Genomic DNA, 23,174 nt, shown 5'->3' with positions numbered 1-23,174 from the left:
GAGGCCATCAGTCTAATCACCCAGGCCACCTTTGGGCAAAGCAAGCCAGAGATGTGGACACTGGCCCCTCACCCCCAACATGTCCTCATCAACCAGGAACCAGCCAGCATCCCCAACGAATCATCAGGATGGACATGTGGGCGCTGGGATGTGACAGTCCCCTCGCCAGGGAGAGGGAATTTGAAATGCACAATCAAACGTTTTCCTGGGACCCTGGGGAGGGGATGGGAAGTAAAAAGGGTTGCCAGCACAGGTTTCCCAGGCCTGCATGTTAAGAAGCGTCAGGACTCAGATTAAGGAAGGACTTCCCTTCCCATGGAGCAGCGGCCCTCTGCCAACAGTGACAAGGGGATCACTCACCCATCTCTCACACCACAGGCCCTGGCTCTACAGATTTCTTCCACTTGAGCTGCACTGGGGGTCTCCATGCACAACTCATCAAGGCTTGAGTATGTCATGACCACAGATTGATCTCTTGCTCTAATGCTTCCCAGGAAAAGGGTCACTGCTCTTTTAGATACTCTGTATCCACCCCATTCAATTCCTATTTGGCTACAATATAATCCCATCTCGGGACACTAATCCCCTGGGCAGTGACAGCAGATTGTCTTTCTATCAGGGTGGAAAATGATAAACAAAATCTCTCTTCTGCTTTCAGGGACAATTTAGTGCATGGAGACAGGGAAAAAATGAAAACAAAAAAAAGAGAGGTCTTGCTACAGGGAAACGTGAGTGTACAGTGCTTTTTCTTAAAAGCACTCCTCACCCTTTCCACATTAGCCACGTCACAGCTGACTTTCTCTCTTGTTCTCCCTTATTGGAAGTAGTTGACATCTGGGTAAATACTCTGTTATCTTTCACTGAGGGCTCAATCTCCTCCCATCATTTGTTAATTAAATTTCAATCAGAAACAAGTGTGCATGTCTCCCTGGTAATACAGACTCAAGCTCCCATCAATATCTGTGTCCAGCATTTGGCTTTTATTCCATCTATTCACAGTCCTTCACCTCTCCTGTCTCAGGTCACTTTGCAAGGTTCTGGAGTTTGCAGGTGCTTAGGAAATTCAAAGGCTTTAGAGTTCCTGAATGAGACAGCCCACACTGAAAGACTCCAGGCTCCTCCTCCCCCTGTCAGATTTAGCCTGGATAACCAAGAAGTTGGCACTGAGAGGAGTGGGGTGAGAAAACCTTGTCTTCTTACTTCTCAGTGAGACAAACATGGTGAGGCAGTGAAGAAAGTTCCTGGTGTCACTGACTTCCGCACTGTGTCCTTCTCCCATTTTTCAGCTGCTGGGACACCACAGAGAAGAAAGCTGCACCCCTCCCCATCACTACAGCTCTACCACACTACGACACTGCCCCAGGCCTCCATGGTCCCGGTCCTCCCGTGACCTGCCAGGCCAGGCTGTGTGACAGTCCACAGGGCTCCATGCACTCAGAACTCATCTCTGGCCCGTAGCACCTTGGGCTGCTGCTTCCTGTCCAAGCCAGGCTTCTGTCTCTGATCTGCAGGCTTGGCTGCACGGCTGGGAGCACGAGGCTCTGAGGAGGATCTGCTGCTGCCATCAGTTCCCTGATGTTTATCTCCATCAGGCTGCTCCTGCTCCATGGCCCTCTGCTCCATCAGCTCCTCTGCCTTCACCCGTTCCTGCAGCCATGGAGACAGAAATGATGTGAATCCTCCCTGCTGGGGTCTCGATGAAACACATCCACCCGACTGCTCCAGAACCCCATTCCCCTCTGCAGGACCCATCCCAGGCTGGCCCCTCCACCACACACCCTGTCCAAGGGCAACCCCCAGGTGCTGCACGGTGCCCTGCCCCAAGGGAAAGCCCAGAAGCTGTTCCTCAGTGGGATTTGATCTCACTTGGAGGTACTTTGTCCCTTCAGCATGCCCTTCACCTGCTCAGCGTGCTCTGGGGAGTGCGTGTACCAGAGGGCAATGGCGCAGCGCCTGCCGCGCCTCACGGCCCACACGCCGTGAGGGTTCTCCTTGCCAGAGCTGAAGGCCACCAGCCTCCCACACTTGGGACGCACCTCGGCCTGCCAGGAGAGAGACAAGAGACTGTGAAGCCAGCAGACCCCTGCTCTAGATGACACAGTCCTTCTACAGAGGTCACACGCCCTGTGGGAACGTGGAAGTGCAGAGAGCTGGTAGGCACCTACAGCCAGTCTGTGAGCAAGGCAGGCCTTGGAGAGGGACAGAGAGAATCAATGGGGCAACAAAGGTCACAGACACCCACAGACTGGAAGAGCCTGGAAAATCTCAGCTAGGAAAGAGTCAAACTCTCCCCTGCCTGAGATTTGCCTCAATTTCCCTTTAGCTGTCCCTATTTGAATCTGACACTGCACCAGCACTGGATTGTTTTTTGGAGTGGTGGGATCCGATAACCAACCGGTTTCCTCCTGCACAGACTAAGTCTCGCCCTCAGTTCTCTCTTCCTCTTTGGGCCAGTCCCAGACTTACTGTGACAGTCACAGTGTCCATTTCAGTGAAGAAAAGGCCTCCACCTTGGAAGTCATCATTGAGGTAGAGAATGCCACTGTGGACAAAAAGAAAGAGTACATATGTAGGGTGAAGCTTATTCCTCCCAGGTGCTTCCCCACACTCCTTGTCACAGGTTGAAAAGCAAGTAGACCAGTTAGCAGGAAAATCCATCTGAGGGTGTTAAATACAGCAGTGCCTAGCTCAGGGGAGTCCCTGAGCTGCAAGCCACAGGAGGCTGGGAGAGTATGCCAGGGAATTAGCTCTACACACTTGTCCCGTTTTATTTTGGCTTGTTCTTAATCCCCTGCAGCCTGCATCTGTGGCACTGCTGTGACAATGCCCTGGGCTTGACAGACTTTGTTTCTAACCTGTTGTTTATGTTTCAAGGCTGGGAATAATCCAACTCCCGAAAGAGGAGACTGATCAGCAAAGGAAGCCATTCTCAACAGACAAGGAATTTCAGGTTAACATCAGAATTGGAATGATCAAAAAGAGGCCTGGTGCATGTAGAAAAGAAAATTAAACCAAGAAACTTCTTTACTAAAGTTATACAAAAAGAGAAGTAGTGAGGCCACTGTACAGCACAGGTGAGTCCACAGTCAAGCAGGTGAAAGAATGGACCACAAACTGCCCAGGTTCTTCTTGGTATTCAATGAAGCTGATTGAAAACAACAGAGGAACAACAGAGGCTCTTAGTTAATGGGACAGAGAGGAAGACATACAAATGAACACAGTGGTTGCTGAAGCAACGTTAAGGACATAAGTGCAGTGAGAGGATTACCAGCCCCGGAACCCAGGAAGTTGTAGCTCTTCTGCCACAGGGCTTTAGTAAGGCTGTGAAGCCAGAGGGGTGACATGAGTGGAGAAAAGCAAGGACAGCTCTTTCACGTCCAAAGGGACAGGAAGGCAGGGATAATGGTGGAAGCATAAACAGTGTTATCCTGACCTCAATAGTCTGCAGGGCTTTAGACTCCATTTCTGAGAAGGGTAATTGGAGGACAAGAAGCAAATGGAAAATGGTCTTAAAATGTAACACTGGGGTACTAAAAGCAGATTGGGCTACCCACATAATGTTTGAAAAAATAGTGCATTTTCCAAGGAAACACTACATGCTCAATCTCAGCAGTTTGGACTGTGGTAAAAGGACTCAGAATGGTGCCAGAGGGGAAATTTCTAATGAAAAGAGAAGGTGAAGGTGAGTATGACCAGCACACAGGGACCAGTGCACTGCTGGCATCCAAAGGAGCACTGTGCACCCAGAGCAGCATCACTGGAACTCATGGGCCCCTAGGTCCAATCCTGCTCAATATCATCATTAATGCCCATAGCAGAGATTCACAGGAAAGATCCAGGAAGTTTGGAACACAGGCACTTCATTCAAAAGGACACTGTAAGAGCTCAGCCCTTAAGCTGGTTGGGCAGTCACAGCTCGAGCTGCAAGAGGACAGGGATGCTCCCAAAAATAGCTCAGTGGCATAGATCCCCAGAAGGTATTTTACATCCATTCAAGTGGAAGTCAGAGAACCCAGGGAGCAGTGAAGGGACAGGACAGCTTTCTCACAGGAGGGACGGAGATCTAACTGGTTAAACAACAAAGTCTGGTAACTTTACAATCTGGTTACACCAAGTAAACACTGGTATGTGAAGGGAAACAACTCAGTGATAATGGAATTCCCTCTAAGTCCCATATCTTCATTGTATCTGCATAGAGATTTCTGCTCTGGATACAGCTACCATTCAAAGAAAAGACAAATAAAATTTCTGGATGCTCAGGGATGAGATAGCAAGTTGGAGGAATCAGCTGTAGTGAACTGACCTCATCTGGCTGCAGTGTGCAACAACTGGCATCACCATTAAACTATATTTCAGGTTCTTTCACAGAGGAGTAACAAAACCTGCCACAGGCTGGAAAAAACATAAACTCTAACGTGGAATGGAAAAACCCAACATAAAGTATTTGCAGTGAATCTTGAGAGAATAGGCACTGAAGTACACTGCTCAAACAAAAGGGATCCAAGGAGCCTGACTATCCCTTTCCTGTAATTCACAGAATTCTGTAAAAGATGGAACTCGACTACGAGAAACAGCCTGTCAAAAGGGCTGGCAGCTGACTGTAGTACTGTGGCAGACCCACAAGATAGCAGCTTGATATCATGGTTCTAATCTGTGCAGCCTCCCAGCCTCATTCTGCTCTCTGTTAAAGCTGGCTGTGTCAAGCAAGGAGGGGAAAAAGGGCAGGTCTTCCCAGCCCAGGGAAGGTGTTTCACTCCTATTCAGCTCCTTCTGAAGCTGCTGATGCAGCCTTCTGCCTGATGCTACAGTCCTGGATGGCTTTGAGCCAACCATCAGCAGGTTTCTATAAGCTAAGCTCATCCTCTGATGGGGCCAGGGATATCTTCACATGATCTAATGCAGGTGCTCCTACCTGTAGTCCCTGTACACATAGGCAGGAGGTTCTTTCCAGCACTCTTGCCCCTCAGGATCCAAGAGACAATTGTCAGCATGGACAGGATGACTAAGATCCATGCGACCTTCCTGCTCCCCTGAAAATACACAAAAACGAATATGGACATTTTCAGCTTCAGAAAGGATAAAGCAGAGAGAAAGGGGTACAGTGAGAATAAAAGGAGGATATTTTCCTGAGAGCACATGGTTGGAAGTGAGGAGACTCTCTGGGAGACAGGGACTAACAGGATGAAAGGCTCTTTACCGTCTACAGCTCTGCGGCACACAAGGTGTGTGAATGAAAAATGGAGTTTCTTTCCAGGAGTGAAATAGGACTCTATGATTCTCCGAGATTTCTCACTAGCCTGCAGAAGCAATTTGGCGTCTCTCCATTCCACGTCCCCATTTTGGGCCAGCTACAAGTGAAAAACAAGTCTGTTACAATACTTACAAAGACACTCTAAGAACTGATACACGTATACAGCACAGAAGAAGAGAGCTTTGTCTCCTGTGGTCACTCAGGCAAGAAAAGAAGACATTTTCTCATTTAATTATAACTCAGGAGTACAACTTTACAGCACAGCAATTATTTCCTTCTCCTTGGCCCATGAAGCCACATCTGGAAAGCTGCATCATTTTGGATCTCCCACTACACAAGAGATACTCAGAGACTGAAGTGAGTCTTGAATGAAGAGTCCTAAGATGGCAGGAATGTTGGAACACATGACTTAGAAAAAGAGGCTGAAAGATTTGGCTTTCTTCAGTCTAGAGAAGAGAAGGCCAAAGGAACATCTAAGTACAGCCTCCTGTCACCTAAAAGAGGGTTACAGAGGAAATGGAGACAGTGTCTCCTCAAAGAGACTCACTGAAAAGAGGCAGCCGACAAAAGCTGCACCAAGGGAAATTTTGGCTAGATATGAAGAAAAATTTCACCCTCACAAGACTGGTACAGCTCCAAAAAAGGTGTCCAGAGAGGCTGTAGAATCCCCACCCTTGGAAATGTTCAGAACTTGCCTAGGCAAAGAATCGAGGGAATTCATCTAGCTTTGGAATTAGACATGCTGCAAGCTGGAGGTCAGATTGGAGATCTCAAGAGGCTCCTTCTACCTTAATTTATTCTCCAGCTCTAAACTAAGCATGTCTGTAAGGCTACCTCACAGGGACAAACCCTGCCTCACAGAAGAGAAAGCACTTGTCAAGCCTTCCACGTACAACATCCCTGAATGTGACTGAGGAGGAAGCAGGCCAGAGGAACCCACGAGTGTTGTGAGGGAGACAGCACACCCATGACACCACCCAGAGTGCAATCCACAGAAGAAAACACTCAGGTGGCAAACTCTCTTTCTGCACAATTAAGAAGACAGCAGACTCACAGATGCATTTTACCTGCGCGGCCTTCAAAACAGTTAACCCTTCAAATCTCTCATGTGGGGTGTGAGGCGACCGCCTTGCCCGGTACCCATCTCCTGCTTCCCCTGCTGCCTGGAACACAAGGATACAGATGACATGCATTAGGCTGCCAGATCTCCTCCATGCAAACCCTACTGCCCTGCTTGCTGAGGAGAAAAGTACACAGACAGGAGTTCTTACAGGGTCCGGGCCTCACCTTTGTCAGTCGGAGAAGGTCCTTACACTCAGACTCCGTCAGCACTCTGTCGAACACAACCCGCTGGGTTCCATTCATCTGCTGGGAATCCATCGTGACAGCAATGCCCTCAAAAGGCAAAGCACCTGTTGAGAAGCAAGCACAGACAGGCATGATGAGGCTTTGGACAAGAATCCCTCAGACACCAACCCCCCGCCTGGACAAGGAAGTGGAGAGACACTCTACATTCTCGGAGAAGACAGGACAGTTCCCCAGAAGAGCCCGCTCCTCGCAGACCCCTCACATGCTTCAGGGGAACCAGAGCACCAGCTGGGGAAGCTGGCCTACAGCACGTGCTTCAGGAGCCAGCAGAGACTTGGGACTTGCTGGGAGAGCAGCAGGGAGCTGGGGGAAGTTGAGTGCACTGTGGATTGCAGCAGCAGAGAAGGTCCAGCCTACTGGAGTGAGGCTCTGGAGAAAAGAAGCAGGTAAACACCTCCATCAACCCTCCTTTCAATCATCTTTCATCAACATCTTATCTAAGAATTATCTCTGGTGAATCTTTCTGCTTTCTTCACCCCAAAGAGAAGCACTGGATATTAGCTGATGATTTAGCTTTTTGATCTTTGGCCTTTTTCCCTACCCTCTCTGACCTCTGGATGATGAGGAATGCCCTCATCAGGCCCTGAGAAGGCTCTGCTCTCACAAGTGCCACAGCAGAGAACCACTCAGGGTCATTTCAAGCAAAGACTCCATGACTGAGCCCTTCCAGAGGCTCTGCATCCACACATAAGAATAGGGGACCACAAGAACACGAGACTCTGCACTGCAACCTGCATCATTCAGCCACAAACCCCTTGAACTTCTGCTTTTCAGGGAAAGACTTGCCCAAGCTACATTGTCTGCTTCCAGTTTCCATTTCTTGGCCCCTCCCTTCGTGTCCCTTTCAGAAAAGTGTTGATTGAAGTTGGGCTGGTGGAGCTGAACCAGGTTTGGTGTAGACACTGCTGGCACACTGAACAGGAATCTGCATGTCCACAGGCTTGTCACACATTCAGGCTGTCCTCAGCTTCTCCAGCCACAGTGCCCTTTGAGTTTGCATGCCAGAGATGTACGCAGTGAGATTTTGCAAGATTACACATGCACCAAAGAGGAAGAAAAGAACAGTGAGAAGACTTGCTGAGCCATTCAAGTCAGTCTGCATCTATGCTAGCATTCAAATGTCTGAGGGTGGAAGACAGCATTTAGCCTGAGTAAGTCTGGCTGACTGCATCCAAGACCTCCTTCAAGCTCTTTTTTACTCACCCCTCTTCTCCCTCTCTTCCACATCCAGAGTTTCCTGCTTTTGCTTCTCCTGATCCTCTCTCGGGAACGAGGGAAAAAGCAGAGACCAGGGCTGTCAGTACACAGAGCTGTGCCCAACCCTCCTCTGTAGCAGCATTTCACATCCTTCCCATTCCTTTTGTGCCCATTTCTCGAGGTATTACTGTTCTTTGTACCACCCCTACTTATACTGCAGTCCTAGCTGACCTGCCCAATCTTACCTGTGTTTCTCCCTTAGGTTTTCAGGAATCAGCTCATCTGGAGTCCAGAGATCCTGTAGGAAAAAAACACAGGTGGTTCAGTAGACAACAAACCTTGCACTGCTTCTTCAGTGAGTATCAGACCAACCACTGTGGCCCACTTCTCAGGACAGACAAATTGAGCCAATGCTTATGGTTACAGCAGCAATTTCAAATTAACTTCAGTCCTGGAGCAGAAGAAAGGCCTTAAAGATCCATCTCATAAGGACTTGGGGGTCCTCCTCATCAGCATCTGGTCATGGCCCACTAAAGTGAATTCTGACAACTGAGATTGTGAACAATTGGTGAAACCATGGCAGGAAGATTAAAATGATATTGTTACTTACAGGGTCATGAAAAGTTTCTCCCAGATGCTCCACTGCATAATAAATCAACTTCTTCTCCATCAAAGATCTCTGCACATAATGCTGAATACTCTAAGGAAGAAAAGAGACTGTCAAACAACCACCTCACAAAAGACAACCCAATCCCTATCTAGGGCAGAAGCCTGTCCCATCCCACTGCTGTGCACAATTAATGCCTGTTTTTGGCCTCAAGGGACACTGACTGTGACAGACTAAACTCCAGTTTCCTCAGTCCTGGCCTTGGCACATGTCTGCAGTGAAACACCTTCCCCTTTTTGTCTCATGGACTGTGATCCTGTCCTGTGGGACAGGGGAGGAGCAGCAGGGACAGACCTGGAGCTGTACCTACCTGTCTGGCTGTGACAGCTGCATCCCCTCCCAGCTCAGTGCGATACTGCTTCATCTTCTCCAACATGGGCTCGTCCGTGGGATAGAACAGCAAGTAGGAAGCAGCACATTCAGCAGCCAGTGTCTGGTTCCCAACTTGTGCAGGGACAGAGGAGAATAACACAGATGTCTCTGAGAGACTTGAGCAGGGATGTGTACAGGCCAGCAGCACCCAGTGTCCCTGGCAGGACCTGGCAGCTGGCCTTACACCAACACACACCAGCCCCTGCCTAGCAGGGCCTCCATCCAGCGATGGGAATGACCCTGGTACAGAACAGGCACGCCTTTAATACTGACTGGGAGATGGTTTAGAAAAAACAGAATAAAAGTAAGTGTATTTTGAAAGAGAGATGGTCCCACTTCTCTCATGCAACAGACAAAATGAGGGGTCTAGCAGCATCTTTGAGATACAAGTTTTCCCAGTGGTCTGACAGAGGAAATAAGGAACAGTTGGGTCAGCGTGGGGAGGAGCAGGGGTATGCAAAAGAAGGGCTGAGGGATGTGTGAAGTGACAGAGTGACAGGATGACCAGTGTCATGCCAGGCCATCAGTTCAGCAGGTTGGGCTGCCTCAGAAGGAACACCATTGCTGAGGTGATATGCATGTGCAGCCTCTAGGCAGGAAGTGGGAGCCTGCCTGGAGCCAGGTACTGAAAAGGAGGGTATAAAACATTCAGCAAATAGCTGGAACAAGATCCTGAAAAAGCGTGCTGGAGGAAAGATGTGGAAACAGCCTCACAACACAGAACCTGGGCAATGAGACTGAATGAGACCACAAGGGACATCTCCCAAGGTGGCCACAGTCCTGAACAGAGGTTCTGGGAAGAGTTAGGGGGCAAACAGAAGTAGAGCTCAGGTCAGTGTGCTGTTTTTCCCCATGACAAGCTGCCCTCCAGGATCAGAGGCAAAGGACAAGTGTAGGGGTGCCACAGCACAACCTGCTGGTTTGTGGCTCTGCTCACCCTGGCTGTAGGCAAACTGCAGCAAATCAAGATGAGAGGGTATGAAATCTTCTGTGGCAGAAATTCTCCCTGGCTTTGTGGCAATTTCCAGGACGCACTGCTGCCTGCACTTCAAAACCTGAATATAATGGGCTGCAAGAGAGAACAGCAAGAAAGGCAGTAACCCACACTTATTCCAGACAGGAGTGCTGGGTGATGGGATGTGCTCAGTGTGGGGAGCACAGCCTTCCTACCCAACCCTCCCTGCCTCTAACACTACCTGCAATGGCTTCATACAGGCCAGGCTGCATTTCCTCCTCCTCATCCTCATCCTCCTGAGGCCCTTCACACAGGGCACGACACTCTTCCAGTGCTGACAGGGCCTCTGAGAGTGACTCCTCCAGCCTGGCCACAGCCTGCAGGTACTCATCTGCATCATAGTGCTGCACACCAGTCTCATATGCTTCCTGTGAAGGACAGATCCAGGTCCCCTCATCAGTGTGGGTGACACCAAAGGATGCCCTAAGACTTCTGAATCGCTCATATCATGGTGCTGACATAAAGGGGCCCGCCTGCTCATGCACAGTCAACCACACAGTGACAGCAAATCCCACACTAAAGCCAAATAACTGTCATCAAAAAGTCTCTCTGTCACACTTGCAGTAGTTTGTCCTCACCTGGAAGAGAAGGCTGCAGGGAGATCTTCATGCAGCCTTTCAGACACAAAGGGGTCTGAGCAAGACTTCAGACCAAGGCCTGTAGTGACAGTATTAAACTGAAAAAGTGTTTTGATGGAAGATATTTTTTGGACTGGAGATAAGATACTTTGATGATGACCGTTAGGAAACACTGAAGCAAGTTTCCCAGAGAAGCTGTGGATGTCTCATCCCTCAAAGTGTTCCAAGACCAGGTTGGATGGAGCATTGAGCAACCTGATCTAGTGGAAGGTGTCCCTGCCTATGGCAGGGGACTTGGATTAGGTGATCATTAAAGGTTCCTTCCGGGCTAAATCTCTCTATGATTGTGTGTTGGGGGCCTGTCTCAAGCCATGGCCTTTGTGTGGGAACAGATCAGGGCCCCAGACCGGTCCCTAGGGTGGAGTAAGAGCTGCTCATGCGTGGCTCTGCACTGAGCCCTCACCCAGTGTGGCGTGGCCTCCAGGTCCTGGAAGCTGTCTGACTTCACCCCTGACATACGCCGGTACTTCTCGATGTCCTCCCGCATTTGGAGGTGCTGGGGATTAGCCACGAAGAAGGTGTGAGCGGCAGACACGGCCTGATCCAGCTTCTTCAGCTGAGGAGAAAAAGCAGCAGAGCCTGTCATGCTCCTGCAGCTCTGCTGTTCACGCCCACCCTTCAGCCCAGCTGCTTCCCGGCTTCACAGAATGGGTCAGATTGGAGGAGGCCACAGTGGGTCATCTGCTCCAACCTCCCTGCACAAGCAGGGTCGTCCTACAGCACATGGCACCAGATTGCATCCAGATGGTTTTGGAATGTCTCTGGTGAGGGAGATTCCACAACTGCTCTGAGCAATCTGTTCCAGTGCATGGTCAGCCGCATAGTAAAGTTCTTCCTAATATTCCACCTAAAGGTGGAACTTCATGTGCACCAGTTTCTGCCTGTTGCCTCTTGTAGTGGCTGGCACCAGTGAGAAAAACCTGGCTCCATTCCCCTGGCAACCCCCCTGCAGATATTTATGCGCATCAGTAAGGTTCCCTCGAGGCTGAGGGAAAGGCGTTCACCCCCCGGCTGCGCGGCGACCCTCCAGGAGAGCCGTGCCACGCCCGCCCCTGCCGGGACAGCACCGCGGGAGGCGCACACTCCCACCCGCGCCCGGGCCGGTGCCCACCTGGAAGAAGGCCACCTGCAGGTAGTTGTAGGGCTCCCTGCGCTCGAAGTCGCGGCGCACGGCGCGGCTGGCGCGGTGCGCGGAGGGCGCGGGGCGCAGCCGCCGGCCCAGGCACTGCTGCAGGCACCGGGCGCGCTGCAGCACCGGCCCGAGCAGCGCGGCCTCCCAGCGCCCGGGCCCGCCGCCCAAGGGCTCCTGGCGGGCGCAGGCGGCGCGGCAGGCGCGGCGGGCGGCCCGCAGCCCCGCGTAGCTGTGCAGGGCGCGCTGCAGCAGCTCGGCCGCCCGCGCCCAGTCCCGCGCCAGGTACGCCCTCACGCCGTCCGCGTACAGCAGGTCGAACGGCACCAGCCGGCCCGGCGACGTGGCGGCCGCGGCGGCGGCCAGCAGGCTGAGGCACAGCAGCGAGGCCATGGCTCCGCGAGGAGAAGGCGGAGGAGGAGGAGAAGGGGTCCTGGCGGGCCCCGGGCTCGGCCCACCCCGGGGGCGGCGCCGGTCCGGGGCCGCGGTGGGCGGGAAGGCTCGGCCCAAGTCCCGCTGTGCCGGCCGAGAGCCGCCGCTGCCTCGGGGGCTCCGGTGCTGCCGCCGCCGCTGTGTCTGACGGGCCCCTGGTCCGGGCGGCCTCCCCAGCGCGAACCCTCCCTTTGGGGTGGGTCACTCAAAGGCCTCCAAGGACGCCTCTCCTTGGAGTCACGCTTGGACACTTCATACTGCCATCACACGGAGAACTGCCTTGGGCATGACAGGGTACCTATCTCCCTCTGACACTGCCTCCTCTGGGACAATGCCAAACCTTTGCCCTTGGCTGGAATGACAACCAATACCAGCCAGAAGGTCCATCTCCCACACAGTACTCTCGCACCTCCCTGCCAAGAATTGTGTCTGGGGCAGGAGCCTGCTCCAGACCTCACCACTCCTAGCTTTGCTGATGGGGGCAATTGAGGGGGGACTTCCCTCAGAAGCTTCTGTCAGCTTTCCTGTTTGGCTGAGAAGTTTGGGCCATCTGAAGTTTCACACAAAGTTTGCACTGGAATCAACAGCTTGCACTGGTGAAATAAGATGTTAAGGGTCAGGATCTTCTTGGAGAGAATTTAATTCTTTCCAAGCCTGGAGTTGCTTCAAAGCAAAACCTTTTGCTGAGCAGTGTTAAAAACTTGAGGCCTCTCCTGCTTAGCACCACATCTGAAATGGACAAAAGACCTTTCACCCAGTCTCCCATGACAACTCCTCTAAGGGCATCATTCACTTTCCTCGGCTGCTAAGCATCTGCTGCCTTTCAGAGAAACTGACAAGGAAGGATGAAGAGGGAGGAAAGGAGCCTCGCACATTTTGCATTTCCCTTCCAGAAGCCTGTGAAGCTTCATTAAACACCGGGCCAATAATTTTGTTTCTATGGAAACAAAATTATTACTAATATAGTATTTTAAAAACAGACACACGATTGACACTCCAAATATAGAATTTTAATACCATTCTGTGCCTGCCTTGTCTCTTAGGGCAGAGCGGATGCGAGGGTGGAGTTCACAAAGGGACGGGACTGGCAAGGGTGCCAAGTGGCGGTGGCAGCGGTGGATGTGTTTGTAACCTGAGAGCAGGCACAGGCTGTCTGTCCGTCTGTTGTGCTCCCTTCTGCAGATCTGTCCCACTTCTCTTTCCCCCACCAGCATGGGGTGCCGTGTTTTCTGCCTGCCGGCGAGAAAGATGAGAATGCAAATTAGTGATTGGGTCCCGGGACAAAGGGAACGCTTGAAGTTTTATTTAAAAACTGTGATGGCACTGAATGTTTTTGATGCTGTCCCTCATAGTTTGGGGTCCTGGAAGGTCTGTGGCTCGCAGGCCTCTGGGGTCCTTTCACATGGCGCCTGCTCTCCATCCTGCAGATGCCAGACTTCGTTGCCAAGCACGGAGCAGCGCCGTGGCCGGTCGGAATTCTCCTCCTCCCTGCTGCCGAGGGAGAGGCGGCGGTCGCGGCGCGATGCGAGCAGGAGACGGGAGTGCCGTGGGCTGCAGGCTGGGCTGGGCTGCGGTGTCTCGTCGATGAACGTGGTGATCTCATCTCGGAAGAAGCAGGCGCTGGAGCTGGAGCCCCGGGGCAACAGCCCCCCCTCCAGAAACTGCCGTAGGGTCGTCAGCTCATCTTCCGGGGGCCGCCGGCGGTGCTGGTAGTCATGCAGCTGGGGAGGCAAGAAACCGGGGCCCCCGGGCTTGCGGGGGGTGGGAATGCGGATGTCGTCAGATGAAGACCACTTGTGTAGGAAGGATGGAGCAGAGCGGTGGGCGGAGAAGATGTTAGTCTCATCATGTGACATTCTCCGTGAGATAGGGACCTGGAAAACAGAGAAGGGGGCAGGTGATGGAAGACTTGAAGAGTCGGAACAGGAAGGGAGTAGCTGAGGTTCGCAGAGAAGAGAGTCAAGAGGACACAAAGGCGTGGGAACCTGACAGAGAAGGAAGTGGGTTGTGGGGCTGCCCCTCTTGCTCTTGGCTCACCTGCAGGTAATGCACCTTGTCCTGGGGCAACAACATGTGGTGCATGGGCAGCAGCTTGATGTCCCGGGAGTCCCGCTTCGCAGCTGCGGCGCCGTTCGCATCGAATCTCACTTTGCAGATCCTGCCATCTCCATAATCATCACACACACCATCTGTTGGCAAAGACGAGAACGGCAGTCAACACTTTTCAGTCAGAAGAGGAGCATTATCAGGGCACCTGGACGCCATCCTAATGCTTATCTGACTTGAGCTGCCCTACTTGCAGCCCTCAGGGCTCACCTCTGAACAAGGACCTTGTCTTTCTGCTTGCAGCAGCACTAAAGCACCCACTCAGTGCCCTATTTCTTCTGTCTTGCCTTTGAATTGCTCACTGCCAGGTCTTGGACCCTTGAATGAGCGAGTTGGGCTGAGGCCCAGCATGTCACTTCGGTTGTGGTTTGGCAGCCACACACAATGTATCTATGCTTGCAACTAGTGAGGAGGATGTTGCACTAATGCTTCCTGGATGCTAGTCCTAAGGCTGCAAGCGGCAGAGCCCTCCATGGAATAAATTTTCTTGTGGTTGCTGACTTCAAGCTGTAACATGAATGTCACTGTGCCACCCGCAACACCACAAGATCCTTTTCCCAATGACCCCCTCTCCCTTTCCTCTGTAGTCTTTTGGGGAGGTTGGTTAGTGAAGAGAGGTGACTGTGGGTTGGTGAGCAGCTTACCATCCTCTGTGTCTTCCTCAGACATGATGGCCACACACTGCTCCCACACGGTGCGGAGATCTGCTCGGTAGCGCTCGCAGGACCAGATGAAAGAGGGGAGCAGCAAGGTCTGCACCATGGAACACCAGAGCACAGCCAGAACCATCCAGGTGGGGGCCGTATCATAGCGCAGGCTGAAAAAGCTCACGACCTTTAAGGCAAGAAAAAGCAACAATGCCAAGGAGACAGAAGTAGGGATCAAGGCAGAAAGGTAATGCAAATCAATTCTGTAGCAGAACATAATCTGTCTCTAAAGGATTCATCCAGTAATTACCCTGTGTCCCCTTGAAAACCTGCTCCTGGGGTCTTGCCCCAGGTTTGCTGGACCATATTCCAAGCTGTCATATCTCTAACATGAGACCTGGTGCTAGCATCCCTTCTTCCTGTGCTCGTTACCAGCTGGAGCTAAATAGGTGCTAACAAAGGACACAGCCACTGGGGAAAGAAATAATCTGTGACTCAGCCTCTCCCCTTTTAAGGGTTCTTTTTGAGAACTTCTCCAGCTCTCCAATTTTGCACAGAATCGACCGGCTAGCCAAAACATGAATGCTGCCTACAGCCACACAAGCAGAAGGAAAAAGACAACTGGATGCATCAGCTGTTAAAGCTGATGTATCAAAAGCAAAATGGAGAAATAGAAATCTCATTGTTTTTACAAGTAAGTTTGCAGAATAATTTCCTCTCCTCTTAGCCACTTAAAACTTGCACAGTGGTTTTAGCTGTGTGGTGTGTATTCCCCAGGCTTAGATTTAAGAAAATGCTGCTGCGGAAGGATGAGAGAATTACTGCAATCTTTTTAAAACCACCGCTCAGAATAACACAGATTCAGATGCGGCAGTTCTGCGGCTGGTGGGACAGGAGAGATCCTTCTCTAAAACTTGAGAGAAAAGCAAATCTGCTTTAACTGCAGACTCTGAAGGCAAAACGGAGAAGTGGATGCTTACCAAGATAGGCACCCCAGTGAGCGTGTCATACAGGAAGACAATGGCGCTTATGAGGTTGGTCATCTGCAAGGAGGTCTTGGCTGACTCGGAGCCGTCCAGTGAAGATCTCCTTTTGCCTCGTACGTCCTCCACCACAATGGCTGGCACATTGAAAGTGGTGTGTGCTGATGAAGAGCAGGATGACGCTTCTTCTGCCCTCTGATGGTGGCACCGCCGGCGTCTCCTGTGCGCCCACAGGGTTTGGTAGAAGGTGATACCCACGCACACCAAGCCCATGACGATTCCTCCGAGCAGCAGGAGGCTAAAGCAGACGCCGAAGCCCAGCCCTATTTTGCTGACAATGAACTGGCAGCCACGGGCGTAGTAGCGCTCGCCGTTGTTGTGCCAGCCGATGGAGGGCAGGGTGGAGAGGATGAACGACACCATCCAGATCCCCATGACTGCGTGCAGAGCCTGCTTCTTGGCATTGCTCAGGCGGTAGTTGACCGGCCACCTCACCATCCACATGCGGTGGTAGGAGAGGGAGGCCACTGTGAAGCAGGTGGCCAGCGCCAGGGTGTAGTAGGTGGAGACAAAGACCTTGCAGATGCTTTCGTTCCAGTCGTAGTCGGAGGACTCGCGCCGCAGCTGCACCACGGCATAGGTGGTGAGGGGTACTGCTGCCATAAGGATGTGTGTGCCAGCAAGGAAGCACAGCAGCAGCTCCAGAGGCTTGTGTTTCTGTTGTTTGGCCGTGATGCTGAGGATAATCCAAGAGTTGGCCAACAGAGCTAACATCCCACATGCCAGCCACCACAGCGAGTTGTTGTGCAAGGTGGACTCTGATTCAGAGTCCCCCATGCTGCCAACCCTGCTAGACTGCACCCTGCCTCTGCTGCTGGGATATTGTAAGAGGGTGAGTGGGACTCAGCACTGGGGGAGCCACGTCTCTCCTCATCTGCTGCTGCAATGTGAGTTGTTTGCACGCTGGAAGGGTTTCTCAAGGCATTGCCACCAGGTGCCAGGCAGAACAGCCGTCAACTCTGTCTCGCTTCCAGTCTTCCCTTTCCCTTCTATTTGATTATATTTCTTCCCCTTGTTCTAACTTTTTCATCTGGTTTTTTTCCCTCGTTCTCTTTCTTTTTCTTTCTTCCACCTTTTTTCTCTCTCATGAACACTTGCCAGTGCTTCTTCCCTCACTTGCTTGGGCTCACTTTTTTTTTTTTCCTCCCCATCTATTACATCACTCTCCTCCACTCTTCTCCCAGACAAAAAGATTTCCTTACTTCATGTACCCACCAGACACCTTCTGACTCAGAGGCCACCTTCTGCTGGGACTGGTGAAGGCCACACACAAACAGGGACTTCTAGGGACTCCAAACACTTCGTCAGAAGCAAGTGCCTGCTTCCCAGTGTCCTAGGGAATGAGGAGCTAGGCAAGAGTTTCAGAGATGACAGGAAAAAGAGCAGAGGTCTCGATGAAAAAGTGAGGGTGATGCATACACTGAGTGTAATTCCCCTCTCACCAAATGCCACTGCGCTGGTGGCCAGGTAGAGGTTCCTGCCAAGGCTGTCAGAGAGCTATCAACGAAGAGGGAAGGGTGAGAAACAAGATTCAAAGGGCTCCCTACCCAAGACCTCACTGCTCTCTCACTACATTGTCCTTTTCGCTGTTCTCTTTTTGCTGGTCTTTAAAGCTTTCCTGCGTAGGGCACAGCTGGCAAACAATAAGGAGATGGCAGGGAGGGGAAGATCTTTTTCAAAGGTTCCCTTGGAGATTCAGGGCATGAGTTTCACTGTAGAAGAGAGAAAAGAGAAAAAGTAATTTAAGATCATTCTATCTTCCCAGATCTCTCTCTCTCTCTCTCTCTCCTTGCCCACACTAACACCTTGTCATGATTTAGACAGTGTGGAGCATTTCCTATGTCTTTCAGGAAACAGAAGAGCCAAATTTGCACCAGTCCCTGCACAGCTCAGGCTGGACTCTGGTCCCCACCAACTCAAGCCAGTGCTGCTGAGACACACCATGCTCCCTGTCCTTCCAGTCCTAGGCTCCCTACCCAAAGTGTTGCTAATGCCATTTCTGGCATGGAAGGTTTGATCTGCATCACCCCTTGCAATTCCAGCCCTGCCATCCCCATGCATGTGCTGCTACACCCCTTGTTTCCGCTGTACAGCTCTCACAGCTCCAACAGTCTTTGGACCACAGCTTCTCTCTGCCAATGATCTGGTTTTTAACCTGCTGCTCCCATCCATGGGTGCATTCCACCATTCCAATGGTACCCTGCCATTCCACCTTCTTGACACACAAGTCTTTCATCCACCTGTTTCTGCTGGAGCAGTTCTGGTCTCCAGGGACCCCCACAGTCACAAACCCAGGGAACAAGACTACTAATTCCTGAGACTCCTTACCTTTGCCTTCCCTGGTCCTACCCATCAGACCCCCTTCTCTGTCTTCATCCATAGGGGATACCCAAGCAGTATATTCCAGGAAGATACAGGCCTGTTCTGTGTCTTGACCAGCGGAGATGTAAACTTAATCTCTATGTTGACAGCTCAGTACCCCAGCCTGAGCTAGTGGCTCAGTTGCCACCCCCCCTTCCTTCTGCCTCTCCGTATTTTCTCACCCTCTCTGTGACCACCTGAGGCTTTGCCTCCTTTCCTCCCTGCTTGGAGCAGTTTGCCATGACTGGACTGGCGATGCCCCTATTCTACTCTGTTTCATCTTTTTCCCCCCAGTATCACCACTCCTGCAGTTAGGCCTGTGGCCTCTGGAGACAGTTACCGAACTACCCGTCTCTGATAATCCCAGGGGAATGAATTTCCTCGCAGCTTCTCCTTCTGCCGCCCTTCCCACCCCAGCTTGCTCTGCTGGCCCACACCGGTCGCTCGATGAGGCTGGAATCCTCCTGCTTCTGGCTCTGGGGCCCAATTCTGCTTCAAGCTGTGGTTCTCCCGCTGGCAGAGACCGGAGTGCCCCCGAGCTAAGGCAGGATGCCCAGGTCGGGGAAACCCGTCCTCACCTGGCCGCGCTCCCTGGTGCGCCCCACCGCTCATCCCACAGCGGGGGAGAGCCCGGGAGCCGCTCGCGGGGCCGCCGATGCAGGGGAGGCGCGGGAGGGGGCTCGCAGGGGAAGGTGACCCAGAATGGTTGCAAAGGAGCGCGCACAGAGCCGGGGTGCCGAGAGACGCGGCCGGCCGGGCCGAGCCGCGCCGCTGCCCCGCCGCCCCCTCGCCTCGCCTCCCGCTCGGTGGCCCGGCCACGGCGGGGCTCCGGCCGCCCCGAGCCTCGCCTCGCCCGGCGGCCGCGGCGGAGCGCAGCGGCTCGGCCGGGGCTGGGCTGGGCTGGGCTGGGCGGGAGCCGCGGAGCTCGCGGGGCGCCCCGGGGCGCGGCCGTGCCCGGCGGCGGCGGCGCCGCCCTGCGCCCGGCGGAGCGGGGGCCGGCGGCGGAGCGGGGGCCGATCGCGGCGGCGGCGGCGGGGGCCGGGGGACCCATCTTACCTCTCGCCGGAGCAAGCGCTGCCATGGCGACGGGCGCCCCGCGCGGCTGTGCGCGCCTCTGCCCGGCTGTGCCGGCCCCCGGCCCGGCCGCCGCCGCAGCTCCGGCCGCCGCAGGCTGCCGCCCCGGCCCCGCGCTCCGGCCACCGCCGGGCGGGGCTCGGCGAGGGGCGAGGGGCGGGGAGCGCCGGCGGGGGACGGCGGCGGGAGCACCGCCGGGCCGAGCAGCCAGGGGGCGGGACGGGCGGACGGGCGCGGGAGCCGCCGCCCCGGCACCGGCCCCCGCCCCGGCAGCACCGGCCCCTCCGCCGCTCCCGACGGGGCGGGCTGCGGCCGGCCGCGCTCCCGGAGCCCGGCTCGGACACGGCCCACCCTCGGCGGCTCCCCGTCGTGTGCAGCCCTCCTGCCCCACGGGCCGGGGCCGCCCCAGAGGGCCACTTGCAGGACAAGAAGCACCGGCTCCCTTTCCCAAAGAGGGATGTGAGGGGGCACCCGGGCCGTGCGAGATGCGGGGGAGATGGCTGCGAAGTGAGGGGAAAGGCAAAGAGCTGGTGCTGCAAAGGATGCTTGGAGGGCAAGGTGCCCAGGGCATCGGATGTCCAGGGTGCATTTGCACAGCTGCTGTGGTGGCCTCTTCCATCACCAACCAACAGTGTGGTCCTACAGACAGGGAAAAGGCAGAAGAGAGGACAGGAGATAGAGTGGAAGTAGTGCTCAGAGCAATGGTTTGGTCGTGTCAGAGGGGTAAAGCTCCCCATCCGGCTGCGTCACCTCAGCCAGGGCAATCCTGGCTAGCAAGTCTTCACAAGACAAAAGACATCTCATTTTCCTGTTACCCATCTTGCTGGTGGAGTGAAGGCACCAATACCTTCCTTATCTTCATGCATTTTAGGGCCTGTTATCTGCCAATATCTGTATCCTCCTTTCCTCCATCAGAACTGGGATAGGAATCCATGTTGGTGGTCAGCTGCATTAACACCTCAGTTTGGATTAGGAGAACATGAACAATTTAGGTGAAAGGACCTGCAAGATGTGCAGCAAATGTGCTCTGACCACTATGAGAATTCAGCTTTGCTTTGGGCTAGGGCTAGTCTGAAGTATGTTCCCAGACATTTACAGTGTGGCCAAAAAGTCTTCATCATCAGCTGCTTCCCTCTGCAGATCTGCTCCTGCTTCACCATCCTGTCTGCTAAAGTGGATCTACTCATCCAGGATCTGCTCTATCACCCTGCTGACAGGACAGATTTCATTTATCATTCTCAGTATAGGCTGATGTGACCCGAAGTGTCTTAGATGGCAAGAAATTTCATCTAAGATTGGTAGGATCAGCAGAGGGAGAGGCTCCTGAGGAAGAAAGCTGGAGGTACTGCTGGTTCTCGTGCCCAGGGGCAGCAGCCAAGGCAATTCCAGAGGTAAAAAAGAGAATTGCACTGCAATGGCTGTCATGAGTAGGTTCGCTTTTGGAGACAGTGAGTAGAATGAGGAACCACTAGAATAGATCCAGCTTAGTATCAGGAAGGTGGTAAGAGATATTTTTGAGGAAGATAGGTGGTGACAATGCTGCCATGATCTGGCTTTTCCCACAGAGGACCAGTCTTGATGGGTTCAGCTCAGTTGCCAGTCCAGCAACAGCAGGAGCCAAAGAAGAGAGAAGGGACAGTAGTGTCCCCCCTCTGTCGTTTTTCAACCTCTATCATTTGCAGGAGGTTTATGCCTTGAAGTGAGAAGGTCTATATCCACAAATGTAAACATTTGTGCAGCTTCAATTGTGTCATTTGGATGAATTGCTTAATGTGATAACTTCCACATCACTGTCCTCTTCTGATTCAGGAGTTGAGTCTCCTTAGTATGAGTTGTTAGCCTGCTTGTGTGGGTGAATAAATCCTCGTGTTCTCTCAGGGAAACAGCAAACCAAGCTTCCAGCACTTTCTGTACTGCCTGCCTGCCTCCTTTCCACACAGGAAGGGACCAGCTGCAGCCCAGCATCTCTTCATGTCTTAGGCTACACCTGACAGAAATTGGTGAGCAGAGCTGGGTGGGAACAGTCCTCCAGTCTCAAGGAAGCTTCTTGTGTTTGCAAATTAGTCTGGGTTATTACTTTGAATTAAAGAAAAAATATTTGAAGATTTACTGTGAACAGAACAAACTCTGTTGGAGGAAGAGCTCTTACCCTAGGGCTGTCACACTCCCAAGCAGATGCTTGTCCATCCATCTCATCTAAATGCATTTTAAAGATTGCCAGACATCTGGTTTCACTGGTTTTTATAAGAGGGGCGTTGTGATTGTGTATATGCTGTATATTGACAATGCACATGCAAAGGAGCACCAATAGTCAGACCTGGAAATCCTGAAGCCTCACAGTGCAGAGCTCCCTGTGTCTCTAAGAAGTCCAGGCTAGAAATGTGAGCCTCCCCTCCCCAAGACTGATCTCTTAAGAGGACTGACACAGCTGGGAGCAATTTTTAATTCCTACAGAGTCAGGCTGTAGTCCGACCAGTAACCTGCTGTCTAAAGTCTCAGCTCACTAAAATAGTCCAAGGCATCCAGGCCTGAAGAAACAGTGTTGTTACAATGTCGGGGTATGAAATGGTTTCTGGAAAAGTTCACTGCATAAAGATCAGTTATTTCTGGACAGCAGCTCTGCAGGTCCAGGGAAATGCACTTCCCAGAGGTACCTTGGATCCTTAAAGGAACAGAGCTCATTAACCAAGGAACAAACAGCAGAATCCTAAAAGCAGAAGCATTTACACGACAGCCAAATGCGCTTCACAGGGTTTTGATGGCTTGCAGCTCTTACTCAGGACTTTGATAGGGACCATGGGAGGTTTCATATGTTTCTCACAGATCATGGATGCAATTAAATCCACCCTCAGAGCCCCAACATGACTTATACAGCCTCCTGTGAGGCTACGTTGGTGTGCTTGCAAGCAGGTTTCCTGGCATCCTTCCTGGCTCTCTGAGCAGGGTGTGGTTAATGGCTAACAAGAACCCAGCCAAGCATCTCCCTCCAGTGACAGCGACTGCAATGTAGATTTGTCATATCCAAACCTTGGGTTCTATTTCTAGCACCATACAGCAAGATTTAGTGAGATTTCTCGGATATTTCATCTGCAGAATGGGCAATTGATAATAGCTCTCATGAGGAGACAGATGACTAGGGCTGGTTATGAACTTCACAAAAATACTTAGGGCTCACAATGTATAAACTAGGATTTGGACTTGGGGATGCCTATTTGCCACTGAATGTTTTTACTTACACAGCCAACCACCCTCAAAATATTTTCTTTTCTCTGTCATGTGCATAAATATTTGTATATGATATTTACTATGAGAAAAGAAATTGCCAGGGTAGCCTTGTCAAATATATGCTGTTGTGATGTTGCATGCTGTTTTGCAGAGCTGTGTATGTCCTCCTTCTTCCCCCCATCCCCCTTCCCATCCAGTGTAATGCTTTGTGTCTCTTCTCTCCTGAGTGTTAGGGACCCCTTTTTCATCCCTCTTGCTCTTGTGGCATCACTGGTATCCCAGCTCAGTGAATTCCAGTCTGTAAGAGATGTAAAACTGTCATTTCAGAATTTAATTATGCTGCTTTCCAAAATTACCGAACACTTACTTGTTTGTTCTCATACACAGAAAAGATAATTAGGAGCTCTTGAATCATTAGTCTGGGAACCCACAATATCTGGAAGGAGCTAAAATTACTTCTTTGCTTTAAATTTGTAGCACTGGATTGCAATTTTCATTTTACCTCTAGCTTCTCTAGGTATGTTTGAAGTTTCCCAAGGCCAGAACAATCATTTAATTCAAACATAGCCTGGGCTTTCAGGAGCAGTGCTGACATACTGGCTGCAGCTGGCCCGTGCCAGGGAAGCTCTCTGGCTCCCCTCGATGTTTC

At 52.2% G+C, this 23,174-nt stretch overlaps 2 protein-coding genes across 2 annotated transcripts; both read right to left on the bottom strand.

The window, feature by feature from the left end:
- Positions 1-965: 965 nt before the first annotated feature.
- On the bottom strand, positions 966-12,059 carry P3H3 (prolyl 3-hydroxylase 3). Its single transcript, XM_064723600.1, has 15 exons — positions 11,620-12,059; positions 10,912-11,064; positions 10,052-10,238; positions 9,793-9,924; positions 8,794-8,927; positions 8,427-8,516; positions 8,062-8,114; positions 7,823-7,881; positions 6,539-6,663; positions 6,319-6,414; positions 5,198-5,348; positions 4,913-5,030; positions 2,467-2,542; positions 1,902-2,042; positions 966-1,647 (listed from the first exon to the last, which is right to left on the bottom strand). The coding sequence occupies exons 1-15, from the start codon at positions 12,028-12,030 to the stop codon at positions 1,435-1,437; spliced, it is 2,139 nt and encodes a 712-aa protein (XP_064579670.1). The 5' UTR covers positions 12,031-12,059; the 3' UTR covers positions 966-1,434.
- A 998-nt stretch (positions 12,060-13,057) lies between these two features.
- GPR162 (G protein-coupled receptor 162) lies at positions 13,058-19,421 on the bottom strand. The gene is made up of 5 exons (XM_064723585.1): positions 19,283-19,421; positions 15,803-17,577; positions 14,820-15,009; positions 14,107-14,258; positions 13,058-13,943 (listed from the first exon to the last, which is right to left on the bottom strand). The coding sequence occupies exons 2-5, from the start codon at positions 16,640-16,642 to the stop codon at positions 13,416-13,418; spliced, it is 1,710 nt and encodes a 569-aa protein (XP_064579655.1). The 5' UTR covers positions 16,643-17,577; positions 19,283-19,421; the 3' UTR covers positions 13,058-13,415.
- Positions 19,422-23,174: the final 3,753 nt, after the last annotated feature.

Source organism: Zonotrichia leucophrys, chromosome 1, assembly GCF_028769735.1.
Source record: "Zonotrichia leucophrys gambelii isolate GWCS_2022_RI chromosome 1, RI_Zleu_2.0, whole genome shotgun sequence".
In the NCBI taxonomy this organism is placed as follows: Eukaryota; Metazoa; Chordata; class Aves; order Passeriformes; family Passerellidae; genus Zonotrichia; species Zonotrichia leucophrys.
The sequence above is the reverse complement of the archived record's forward strand: the minus strand, read 5'-3'. Positions and strand labels throughout refer to the sequence as shown.

Bases quoted from the DNA above. Each gene is read 5' to 3' on its own strand.
- GPR162 (XM_064723585.1), bottom strand. From the start codon at position 16,642: ATGGGGGACTCTGAATCAGAGTCCACCTTGCACAACAACTCGCTGTGG. The intron at 14,259-14,819 runs GTAAGCTGCTCA...CTTTGCCAACAG, and splicing joins TGAGGAAGACACAGAGGATG to ATGGTGTGTGTGATGATTAT. The intron at 13,944-14,106 runs GTGAGCCAAGAG...TCTGTTTTCCAG, and splicing joins ACAAGGTGCATTACCTGCAG to GTCCCTATCTCACGGAGAAT.
- P3H3 (XM_064723600.1), bottom strand. From the start codon at position 12,030: ATGGCCTCGCTGCTGTGCCTCAGCCTGCTGGCCGCCGCCGCGGCCGCC. The intron at 8,517-8,793 runs GTAGGTACAGCT...TTTCTTCCTTAG, and splicing joins CAGCTGTCACAGCCAGACAG to AGTATTCAGCATTATGTGCA. The intron at 5,031-5,197 runs GTAAAGAGCCTT...GTGTATTTTCAG, and splicing joins GTGCCGCAGAGCTGTAGACG to GGGAGCAGGAAGGTCGCATG.